The sequence below is a fragment of the Pseudochaenichthys georgianus genome, chromosome 21 (assembly GCF_902827115.2).
Source record: "Pseudochaenichthys georgianus chromosome 21, fPseGeo1.2, whole genome shotgun sequence".
Classification (NCBI taxonomy): Eukaryota; Metazoa; Chordata; class Actinopteri; order Perciformes; family Channichthyidae; genus Pseudochaenichthys; species Pseudochaenichthys georgianus.
In genome coordinates this window covers 29849592-29862801 of record NC_047523.1, presented here as the reverse complement: position 1 = coordinate 29862801, position 13210 = coordinate 29849592, and the positions used below count along the sequence as shown (strand labels likewise).

Sequence of the window (13210 nt, the reverse complement as noted above, 5' to 3'; positions counted from 1 at the left end):
GGTCGATGGATATTTATAGCAAGCAATAGGAGCAGATGTACCAAATAATTTGAGGGAAATAATGGTAAAAGGATTTGTGAATTAAGTGGAATAAAGCCGTCTTTTCTGACTAATTCAGGGTTTATAATGTGAGATCAATCAATCAATCAAGAAGTTGTTTAATTTATATTTCCATATCCCCTATTTTCACCTGTCCATTTACTTCTGTCCCCCTCCATCCATCCATCCATCCATCTTTCTGCGCTGCCCTCCTTCTTCCCACCGTCCCTCCAGAGCAGAGCTGTGCTGCCAGTGTTTGATTCTGCCCAGTCCAATTATAGAAGCCTTAATTACTGAGGCTGTCAGCATCCATCAGGAGAGCCATTTGTCATGTGGGCCGGGCCGAGCAGGGCTGAGCAGCGTTCAGTGTGGGGACACATATATCTGTCCGTCTGCATGAAGCCTTTATCATCTGTCCCGCCCGAGCCTGTTCTCAAATATAGAAGGACAAAAGATTGGGGACACTTACAGCTACACAAAATATCTACATTATCTCTATTCAGACAGCCTAAAGACAATTGTTTGAGACATTTCCTACATACTTAGATATCTGAGAGACCATTTTAATAAATGTTTGGATCTCAACACACATTATCGGCCTTGTTTATCAAAGTGTGAATGGAAAATAAAAAACTGTATGAACTAAGCCTACTCACAAATTGTTTTCAAACAAACCACACCTGTGAGTAAAGGTAGTCATAACATTTAAACACCTGCTTGTGCATGAAGAGGCTCACCTGGAGTATACAACTATGTACATTTTCAATTGATCTCTCAACTAATCAATTAATGGTTCAGTCCATAAAATGACAAAGTATTAATACCATATCCCAAGATGATGTCTTCAAATTGCTTTTTTGTCTGACCAACAATGTGAAGCACAAAGAAAACAGAAAACACTACACCCTGAATTGCATTATGGAGACATTTCTTTCATTTATAGCTGACCTATAGACTTTTCTTGTAGCTAAAGTAACGTCACATTCGGTGTGAACATCACTCGCATTACGACATTACTCATGGTGTGGCTTGGGCAGGTGTGTGGGCGGGAACTCGACATCATGGCTCCACTCTCCAAATGTGAACAATCTTAAAGATGGCAACCGTAATACTTTAGAGTAATATGGGGACTTTTTTTCTTGCATTGTGCATGTTTTCCCATGTCCGGCATTTGCTAACAACATAAATACGTTTCCATATATAACTTTACTCTCCAATCTTTTCAATTCCAATTTCCGAGTTCCAAAGACATTGGGCTAGTAGTTTTTTCTATTATCCTGCTGACAAACAAAGGCAATGGGCCTAATCTTTTTGACTCTGGAAGTCGAGCCAAACAAGTCACGTCAGAGACTGCCTGGAATAAATCTTGTTTTTAGAGCTATTGTTCTAAAACATCAGACTTATGTCGGTCTGTCTCTGACAACTTGATATCATAGGTCGTACTAAAGTCAAAGCAACAGTCTTCAGTGTAGGCCTTTAATCCCCCAGTATGATGATCTGTAAACAGGATCAGTATGCCTCCATGTTTCCTCTGTGTGTGGTTTCTTCCTCCTATCCATCTCCTCTCCTCCTCTTGTCCTCTCGTGTAACAAACAGCATGAAGGAGGTTATAATTGGGAGGTCCAGAGCTCTGCCAGGTGGAACCACTTGTATCTGAATACAGGCTCTCGCTCTCTCTCAAGATCTCTCTGGTATATCGTATCTCTACCACTCTTCCTCTTACTTTATTTCCCGCTGTTACATTCTGTCTGCTTTATAAACATGATACAACAAGGCTTTGCGACCATATTGAGTTTGAATTTCTCTAAGATTCTGCACAGCTTTTCTTTCACTAACTGTTTTTTCTCTGAGTCATCCACTGTCTATTCATTACAATACAACTCCAGCCCCCCCACCGGCAAAACCCCCGCCTCAGTTCTTAAAGGAACTTGCCAAGCGTTGCCATTAAAAGGCGTTTACACTGTCTTCCTCTTTCCTTCCTTCAGTTTCCTCTCCTCCTGTCTCAACGCATAGCGATTCGCAAAGAGGTTTATTTTCTTTAAATCTTATAATAACATTTTTAGCTGATGTCAAAACCTACCAGGAAATCCATATGTAATTTCTCTGCACGAATCCTATTGTTTCAGAATGTTTTGGTGCAGAACGGTCAAAATATGTGAAAGGTCCCATGTCATGCTTTTCCGGTTATGACCCGTCCCCTTGTGAGTTATGAAGGTTTTTCTGCATGTGAACGGTCTGCAGAGTCACACACCCTCAAAGTACACCCTGTAGCGAGTACAACTCTAACACAGAAAAGACCTGTCTGTGCTGCCCCAGAACGCCTCGTTGGGGATTTTTCTTTTTCCATTGTTTACTTCTTGGTTATAGTGACGTATTTGGGTATAGTGACGTAACGTAACGGAGCCGTTACGTTTGGACCAATCCGTGGACTTCCTCACACACACACACTCGGCTGGACGTTGCGAGGCTCGCTGCTGCGTGTGGGGTCGGCGAGACAGCGAGACACCGCGGAACTCAGCCTGAGCACACACAAAAAGTCCCAGCCAGGCTGCGCGTGTGTGTGTGTTTCGGGCTGGGTTTCGCTGTGTCTTGCTGTCTCACAGACGGCCACTGGACTCACAGGGAGGGAGGGGCAGGAGCTCCAACAAGCCGTTTAGGACAGAGAGTGAATACACATGCTATACAGAGATGCTGTGTGAGAAACCAATGCGAGTTTGGAAAATTGCACAATATAAATCTATTTTAGTATACCTCAACAATGGAATTATGATCAGTAGAAATAGCCATGACATGGGACCTTTAAAGAAAAGAAAACAAGTACCGTACTTTTCGGACTATAAAGCGCACCTGCATATAAGCCGCAGCAGCTAAATTGTCCGTCTGTCTTGCTCTCGTTCTGTCTCTCGGTTCCACTTTTACTTTGGCGCGCTACCTGTCTCTCTCTTTTCCGGCCTCCAGCTTTTCCTGCTGGAGCCCGCCGCTTAAAGGTGGCGGCCGCGGACCGGTCATAGAGCCCATAGTGTTAAAGGTGGTTAATTTTACATGTAAAATCCATAGAGTTAGGAGGTTCCCTAGTGGCCGTTAGCTGTACAAAAAAAATGGGGGGGAAAAGTCGCGGCTTATAGTCCGAAAAGTACGGTATATAAGTATATGTATTATATGTATTCTCGAAATAACTGGGCTGTACAGAGTTTACAATGAAGAGGGGGAATGTTCACAGTATAAGGAAAATAAATAAATATGTGCATTAATACAAACTTAGGGATTTGGTAAAACCCTACAAATATTACAACAAGGTATCATCCTTCAAATTAACATTAGATAAAAACACATCTGTTAAAAGTTGGTCACTTATTTTGATCACAAATCCTTTTAAAAAGCCTTCAAACTATCTAGACCTCTTGATTGTCTCCTCTACAGTACACTCATTGGTCCCACGTACTTTTAGCAGAGAGCTGATGTGGGTACATGTTTGTTGTTGTTGACCATGTCCTTCCTTCTGTTCTTCCTCTCCATCCCTCTTTATTCCCCTCTCCTCCCCCCTCCAGGTGATTGATGGGAAGCTGGCTCCCTTTCTGTCCAAGGTGATAAAGTTCGCCAGCTCCCACGTCTTCAGCTGCAGCTTGTGTCGAGAGAAAGGCTTCATCTGTGAGCTCTGCCACAACGAGCAGGTCATCTACCCGTTCCAGGAGAACGCCACCAGGAGGTACAGAGAAACATAGATAACAATATTAACATTCACTTCATTGAGTATAGAATATAGATAGAATAGATTGTATTTGATCTGCAAAGACTTGATCGAGTGGGGTGACAGACAAGAAGAGAGAAGTTCCCAGTACATTTGATTTAGCAGAGAAATGTTGAATAAACCCATTAATTGGCGATAAACACCCGAAAGATCAGCAACATTTCTGGATCTGTGTCCTTCCATTGCAGACATTCAAATGGTTCTGGAGAAATCCTGTTCTTCAGAAGGCAATGAGTTGAATCAAGATCCTTGCATTTCTCTATGAGAGTATACCTTAAAGGGGACCGATCATGCAAAATGCACTTTGTGATGTCTTTTATACATAAATATGTGTCCCCGGTGTGTCGGGGGACTCACGCAGCGTCAGAAAATAAAACCCTCTCTTTTCCTCCGTAGTCCGTACCCAAATCTTTTAAAAACGGGGCTACAACGAGCGGATACAGATTTCCATCCGCTGTGACGTCAGCGGACCCACAGAAAGTTGCTATCAGAAACAATGCCTGACGTGTTTTGGACGTCTTTGTTTACATTAGCAAGCCTCGCTAACACTCAGAGCTAACCTGTACTGGAGAGCACATGTGTTTAAAAAGCAGGAAATAAAAAAAGAACTCACCTTGTGATAAACCCGCAAGAGAAAAGGCATCTCAGCTCCATACTATTTCAGAAATAATCCTTGACGTGGTTTAAACAGGATGGCGTTTTATCACAGCAGAATTTATCTCCGGTAGAATTCTGATCAGGCATTAGCTCCGCATCCTCTTCTTTCTTTTTTTTCAAGCTAAGGACCCAAGATCCGCGTTTCTCTAACAGGGCTTCAAAAGAGGGGTTTGAGCAGTATGAGGGATGGCTCCAATGGGTGATCTGTTTGTGAAGGTTTTTTTCAAAATACAAGACATGTATATATAGGTATGGCCCTACAATATATGTTTCAAATATAGCATGATAGGTCCACTTTAAAGCAAAACATTCCTTATGAAAAAAAAAAAATTCTCTGGAGGCCGATATGCTTTATTTATATTTATTATAGCCATGGGGAGACTCACAGTGCAGCAGAGAGGACATGAAGTCTGTAATGTATAGACATTTTTTTATTTCTGCCACGGGCCCTCAGGTGGAGAATATGTTTCTGCATGCTCTGTCCCTGTTGAGTTGTGTTCTTCTGTATTGCTGAGGATATATTTAAGTGTGAGATCCAGACATGTTGGTCAAAGGGCTGATGGATCAGTTTCTCCAACATATGATGCCCTGCAGATACAGCAAGCACAGATGAATTGACAGCCAGTGCATACGGTTATTCTTTTCACCATATACTACATCATGATTGGTTTTACGGTGTTATACTTTGACGTTTTAATGACATACATTAAAATAATTTCTGACACTGTACTTCGATATTTATTTATGAAACTTGGTATGACATATATGGTATGCAATATTTTTGCTTTTCTTTTAATGAAAATACATTTTATCACATTTTCTTTTTAGAAACAGTTTTATGGCATACTATACTATTCCTTTTAAATTACATTTTTGTTTTTGACATAATTTATTGATATTTATATTTTTTTTAACTACTTGCATTCAGTAGTCCTGTGAACGTGAGAAAGTACTTTCCCTGCGTCTCTGCTGCTTGTCAGTGACACTGGTCTGCATGATGAGTGTGTGTGTGTCTGAGTGTGTGTTTGTGTGTGTGTGCGTGGACACTTATTCCCGCCACAGACAGTTAACACAGTCCAGAGCTTTGTCTTGTCACTGAAACTGTGAGAGACAGACAGCAGACAGATAAGAGAGGATCAGGACTTATTCCTAGGAGAAACACTGACAGTGTGTACTATCACACACACACACACACACACACACACACACTCGCACACACACACACGCACACACTCGCACACCTTCCCTGTTGAGTTGTGTTTTACGACCTGTGTAGGAAGTGTGAAGTGTTAACTGATAACGGCTGTATGTACCGTACTTACTGGAACTGAGCCGAGGCCTCAGACGCTGCAGGACATTAGACACAGGAAGTGAACAGCGGACAGGAGCACATTAATAATGAAGCACATTCAGTTGGCTGATGCATGCTGGTCATTGAACAAGACTTTGCATCTAAACAATAAGTACAATTTTCCATTTTTCACATTATTGTCGTCTTAAATGATAAAAGGTCATACAAACATCATAGTTTAAGTCAAAGGGTGACTTATTATTTGGTTTTAGTCTCATTTCATTTTGAAAAATTAATATATTAGTAGTTTCAGTTGACAAAATGAAATCTTTATCAAAATATGTTTTTTAAATCTATCTTTTGACATTCTGACTAAAAGTATAAAGAGTTAATGAAATGAACACGTGTAAAATAAAGTTGTGACTGAAAATCATATACATTGCAACAACATTTATGTTTATTTCTATTTAGTTTTAGTCTTGTTTTCGCCGTGGACAGATATTTATCTTCCAAGTTCTCTTTGACCAATTTAACTCTGCAAGGGTTGAGTGTTTAGTACTTAAAAGATAGATGTGTGAACTATATTTAAAATGCATATGGTAGAAATAAGTGATTCTAAAAAATGGCCTTGAAAAAACAAGAGCAATATATTTAAAATACAAGAGGCCCATCTGGAGTTAGTTTATATACATTATCATATCAGAAAATGTACTTTGGATTTTTCAAACAATTAATTTAAGAGTTCTTACATTAAGTGGTTTTAGTCTTTTTTTTATCGTAAGAAATGAGCACTTCTTTTATATGTCCTTTTGGCAAGCTGAAATGAAAAAAGTATTTTAATACAAAAAGCTCTGACTCACCTGTGTGGTGTCCTCTGTCTCAGGTGTGAGGGCTGCGGCGCTGTGTTCCACACCGAGTGTCGGCAGAAGGCCCAGCCGTGTCCCCGCTGTGTCCACAGAGAGCTCCACCACAAGAGGCCGTCCTCCTTCTGGTCCCCCGACGACAACAGCCCCGGCTGCTTCCACCTGCCGTACCAAGACACCTGAGGCTCACGGTACTGAAGCACAGCCAGTCAGGGGGCTGAGGGACACAGCGCTGGACCAAGTGCCTGCTCCTCTGATCCGTGTGTTTCTCCAGGACAGATTCTGTGACGGAGCTCAGAGTCTGATGCACCGTCAGGTTGGATTTTAATAACCGGAGCTCAACCTCTTTGCAAAGAGCAGGGAGGAAACCATCTGAAGAACTGCTGCACCACGCCTCACACGAGATGACCCACGTCAAGGTCATCGTCCACCATCTTCACCCCTTTCATTTGTTCCTTATTCTAAACACAGGTGGTAATCTGGAGACGTTAGTTCGATGAGTTATTCTAACTCTTCCAGCACAATTTAGGTGGTGAAAAGATAAGTCAATGGGGAGAAAAGTAAATAACAAAATTAAGAATTATTTTTGAAAAAGCCAAAACACATGTTCTCGTTTGAGTCCCCTAATGTGAAGATTTCTTTTGGTTTTTGACCAAATAAGCTAATCACGATCAGGTGTTTTGTCTGTGTTTACAGACTCATTATTTTATGGAGAAATTAAGTGATTCATCTGTGATGAAAATAATAATAATAATAATAATACATTGCATTTCGAAGCGCTTTTCCAGGTGTTCAAAGACGCTTTACAGTGGTGGTGATAATAAAATAATAATAATTTTCACTAATAATCATGTTAAAGGAACACTCCGTCGAAAAACCTATTTCAGTTTTAAACTCTGACACATTGTAGCATTAAAGTGGCTGTAAAGAGTTTCTCGTTCCCTTCTTCCAAAAAAAAACTGGTTTTGTTGAGATCTTTCCTCCTGTTCATGCTCTCCAGGGAAATAGTTATTTTTCCTAAAATGATTTGAATGTAAGTGATGGGGGGGGGGGACAACAACATCTAGTGTTCTTGTTTTAGGCCAAATGTATTAAAAAATGAATTGTGGCTTTAACAGCCAGTCAGTTCTTTAACAGTCATTCAAGTTTGTGTTTTCCAAAATTACAATGTTTAAGTTTGAAATGCCTTTTTCTGTAACGGCCACAGTTTTAAACATAAGGAACATTTTGTAGAAGGAAAAAGCTATACTTTAGAAGATATACACTTGATTTGATGAACTCAAATGACTGAAGAGTCATGTTGTATTAAAATGAAGTTTAAAGTAAACTTGTATGCAGACTGCGGACATCACTTGCATTATATATGCATATATTGGAATGGCCACTACTGTATGAACAGGAGGCCTGATCACAGGAGCATTTTCAATGAGCATACGGGTATTGTTTCAGCACAGAGTTGAAGAAATGAGCCTTTCCTTTAATCAGTTTTCAGAACATCAAGAGAAGCTTCTCCAAACCGCAGCATAATCCACTGTTTCTCTTTACATGGAAGGAATCCAATATTGTGTTTCCTGCATTAGTGAGAGCTCAGGAGACTCGAAGTAGATGAGTGAGAAGATGACTAATGTTTTTTTATGTGGGATTATGACTAACTAAATTCTAGGCCAAACTATTTGATAATGGGAATTTGTTTATCATTTTCTAAAGTGTTGGAAACCAACAGATTAATTGATAATAAATAAGTAGTCAAATGTATATTTAGTGGTCATTAATCCAGACAAACAGGCTGGATAACCAAGTTAAGTTGTGTTTGGACAGCATATTAGTACTTAAAGGTCAAGGTGGATTACGCTGCTGGGACAGTTTCATACGTGACGTTTTGATTACTTTATTTCAAACTGTGACAAGGTGTCAACATTTAAATGGATTGTTACCGACTGAATCCAAACTTATACGAGTCATTTTGAAGTGTTTTTTTGGGAGGGGGGGGGGGGTCACACGGGATGTAACTGGAGCCATTAGAGAGATATGTTAACCAATAATAATAAAAGTTATAAATGATCGCTCTGATTTAAATATAGAAATGCCTACAGCCTTTCATCAGATCATATTCTCACTAACCTTAAACGGAGTCATTCTTCTTGCAGATGTGGAATGAAAGATGTTTACTTGTTTTCTTGCTACATGTAAACAGACTTTACCTTAAGGGTTGGACTGTCAGCACATTTCTTCAGTCCAACTGTAAAATGCCAGGGGCAATAATCTACTGTAATTTATTCTTTCCCCCCGCTCTTCCTCTGTGATTCCTCTACTTCCTGTTGTGCTTTATTCATGCAGAATCTATCAGACATGATAGCAGCTTTAGCTTTTAGTATCTCTATGCAACCTAGATGGCCTTTATTACCCACTGCTTTCATGTGTAAAGGTCCAAATACACTTTGTGAAGGAACCTAGCAGCTGCATTTCCATCCTGTTTCATTATACTGAACTGTTGGGGAAAAGAAATACAGAAATATTATAAAAGAAAGCAAATTTAGGTTCAAATCAATTGTGTTTTTTGTTGGATCTAATACTATTGAAGAAGCCTACAAAGTAGTTTAAAAGAAAGGTAAATATGTTTTTCTTCTACAGACAGAATTCAGTTTTGCTCCAATCAGAAACTCTTAAAGTGCTGCCTCAAATTTGGATGGAAATGTTTCTGCTTTTTCTACCTGCATCTTCTCTTCTGAGAAATCGAAGGGCATGTTTTTGTCTGTGCTCGTTCTTTCCTCGCCCCATGTTCCCAACTCGCTTAAGCCATACAAACACGTCAACTTTGAAGTTAATTTATAAACAAAGGAGCTTTGCAGGTTTATTCCTGAATATGTATTTTTGTGATCAGACTGATTCATGTTAATGAAGCATGTAGACTAAAACTAAATAACCCAGCGTAGTTTAAAATATGGCAGGAAAAGTGCACTGATGTGTAAGTTTATATATTTTTGTTACATTTGTTTTGAAGGTAAAACAGGGGATACCACACATGTCATGTTTAAGTTATTGTTTACTGCCTGCTGCATAAAGAGCTGGTGAAAGGACGGTGAAGTATTGTTGATATGCCGTATATGTTGACGGAGAATTATTGTTATTTTGTTCTGTGGCTGCTTTCTAAATCATGCGGTTCATGTGTGTACTGCAAAGCCCAGCAAGATTCAGGGATTGTTTTTGTGATTTTATTTGTGCACATCGATTAGATGTTCGCAATGGAAACGGTACACATCAAAATGGCTGCTGCTTGGGCCCTCCTGATCTCATCTTAATCATAATCAGAGAAAATTACCCAAACTACTTGAGACTGGCCCGAGCTCAACACTTTATGCAATAAGTACTGCAGGCAGTTGTAGTGCTATTATAGAAGAGTAAAACGTGCCTTCAAACACAGTTTAAAATATCTATATAAATTCCCTTTTAGCTCCGAAAGTGAACGCTTTAGATAATCTGGATACATTTTTAACGGAACACTTGTGTTTTTGTGGAATTTGCTATTTAGAAATGATGCATGTGATAACACGTAGATCTCATTAGAATGTGTGAGGACATATTTTGTTCACAATGTAACCCTATATAAAACTGTACCAAACTTTTGACGACAAATAGTTTTCATGCTACAGAATATGGATGTTTTCCACTTCCTGCTGGGCTCTGTGGTCTGCCTCTCTGTCGCTGCAGTAGATGTGTATAAATGTGCTTCTGAGTACTTTCAAACTTAAACAGTTTTTGCGTGTTATATGCAGTATGGTTTGTTTGTCCCTCCTACACATTTGCCAATTTCCATCTGGATTTGGAATCATAACTATGTTGTGAATGATGTTTACCTATTATGTTTTTTATCCTTTCAGTTACACAATGTTTTTGACAAATCAACGAGTACATAAATGTACATGTTTCAGGCACATTTCGATCATGGCAGTATGTTTTACTTGACGTATTTGGAGAAAAACTATTTGTACAGTATTTAAGCAGAATAACTGGACTGAAATTCATCTCTCTTTTGCACTTTTTAAGTAATTATGTTTCTATTATTTGCATTGTTCCTTTTCATTGCAGCCAAACTTCTTATGCAAACACAGGGAGCTGATTGTTTCGTTTAATCCTCCTGTCCTGGTTTTGTTCACATTTGTCTGCTCGCCACTGATGCCAATAAAAACAAACTTCTTAATAGTGAAAGTGTTTGAATTGTGGAGAAATGTTTATATTGTTTGGCTGGGACCATTTGGGTTTGACTTCCTTCGATTTCTGCGGCTTTCATACGGCTCTGAAGGTTTATTTTAGTAAAACGGATTTTAAGCATGTGGTGTCGGCTTGCATTGGCAAAATAACAGCACTGGCTACAAATAGTGTCTATGTACAGGAGTAAATGTCTTGGCAAAGTCAAAATACTGAGCGGTGAGTGAATGACAGGTTTTGAATAATGTTTACATTTGTATTTGTTCACCATAAAACTGGGTTTGTATTCATTCAAGCTTATGTGGGTATAGTTGCATGCTCCCCTACAAAGCTGAAGCCATTTCATGACCTTTGGTAAACACATTAATGTAGCTCTCCTGAATAATCATCTCTTTGGTCCAATACTTCAGGCCAAACTACACTGTTGTAGCCTACTTGTGTTATATATAGTTTGCTAATTTTAGCATGCTAACACGCTAAACTGAGTTGGTTAACATGGTAATCATTAAAGCTGCTACGCATCAGCATGTTAGCATGGCATTAGCATTTAGCTCAACGCTCTGGTGTCCTTTTGTAGATCCACAGTTTTGTTCACCTTCTGAAATCTGTTTTAAAACCTGCTTATTTATTCAGTGTATCCAGCTAAAAGCAATATCATCATTTAGCTTTTTTATTCATTCAAATAAATATATTCATTGACATCAACATCTTAGCATTGCAAGTTGCAAGCTCTAAGTACATTATCCCACAATGATTTCTGATTTGATTGACAACTAAACAGACCTTGTCGTGAGGCTGTTTATCAACTGTTGCAAAGGGTCAAAATGTAACCAACACACCAGCTCACATTTTTGCTGAGACGACAAACGGTAACGTGTCAGTTTGCGGATGGTTGTCAAGTAATGAGCTCAGCCTCAAACTGAGCTGCGAGAAAAAGCAGCTTCATGTGAATAAAAGGTGCATGTAAACCTGCTGGGTGAATATGCATATTGTCTGAGAGAGCAGCGAGCGCACAGGCTGAATCCGGCCTCGCCTGTGATGTATGTCGAGCAGCAGGCAAATTGAAGCTGAGTGTCGACCACGCTTAATTGTCATCGCCAATTAGTGCATTGTGGGACGCCCACAATGGATCAACTGTAGCGAGTAGAACGAAGTCCTTTGTGCTTCTCCAATGGCCCGCGGGCCAGTCAAGACTCATTTAGGACTCGAACAACGACGGAGCAGAAATGCCAACGAAAATGAAAACAAAAGACAGTTTAAGGAGAAAAAGAGGACGGAGGAAAGAAAAAGAGTGGAGAAGGGGGGAGGTGGACAACGGTCACAGGAGAGTGAAGGACTGGGCCTCTGCTCTCCCAACACACACACACACACACACACACACACACACACACACACACACACACACACACACACACACACACACACACACACACACACACACACACACACACACACACACACACACACAGTCCCCCCTGATATTTAGCGAGCTGCTACACAAAAGCTGGCAGGGCCCCAGTGTTCCCAGTGACCCGGTTGTTCAGAGGCTCGTTTGGCCTTGTCCAAGCTTTCAGCAGGTTTGAGTCGAGCAGATTGTCTGTGTGCTTTTGTCAATGTTAAAGGGTAGATCCACTGGTTTTTTCCCTTCTCAAATCCGTATTAAAAACGTGTTTCTCCAATCAATCCCGGTGAGGCTTAGGACCATAGCTTCCCTAGGCTTTACCAGAGTGCTAATAGGGAATCATCAAACAGAAACCAGGATACATTTTGTTTCTTAAGTTTGCAGGCAGGGTCATACCCAGGACTTTTTTTTTTTTTTTTTTTAAATACTGAGGTCATGATTCCAAACTCCTCCAGGAGACCAACAACAACCTCAACAAGTGACTAGCTGCTAATTAAACTTTTACCCAATTACAGAAAGCCTTAAAATAAATGTGTATTTTTATTACAAAAACTTGTGAAATCAATTGATTCAACTACCAACAGAAAACTAATCATCACATTTTGTGACACTGCTTCAGCTGCTGTTTTATGAAATTAAATGATTTTATAATAATCTCCTTGCAGCCTTAGTGAAAAGCCATTTCCTCCTGATTAGGTGTTATTGACTTATTTGACTGATTATATTATTATCGGCTTCCTGTGGTCATGAATCATGAAGGTCAAATCAGTGACAAATAACTAACTAAATCGAAAAGCTATTATATTTTCAGCTGATTAAGTTTCATTTACAGGTAAGGATATTTGGTTATATGCTACAGGTCACGTGTGGGGACTCGCCTGTCGCCTCCCTTATGGGGACAAATTGGAGGTCCCCATGAGGGGAATCATTAATTTTAGGGTGAAGACTTGGTTAGGTTTAGGATTAGGGTTAGGTTAAGGGTTAGGGTTAGGGTTAGGCATGTG

The 13210-nt window shown here is 39.8% G+C and overlaps 1 protein-coding gene across 1 annotated transcript in view; it reads left to right on the top strand.

Moving 5' to 3' along the window:
- The window catches only part of plekhm3 (pleckstrin homology domain containing, family M, member 3), a 36039-nt gene extending 28301 nt beyond the window's left edge, over positions 1–7738 (top strand). Inside the window, exons 6-7 of the mRNA XM_034109460.2 lie at positions 3588–3745; positions 6619–7738. Of these exons, the coding sequence (XP_033965351.1) occupies positions 3588–3745; positions 6619–6781 (321 nt within the window). The 3' untranslated portion in view covers positions 6782–7738. The remainder of the gene's footprint in view (positions 1–3587; positions 3746–6618) is intronic.
- The last annotated feature ends 5472 nt before the right edge of the window (positions 7739–13210 follow it).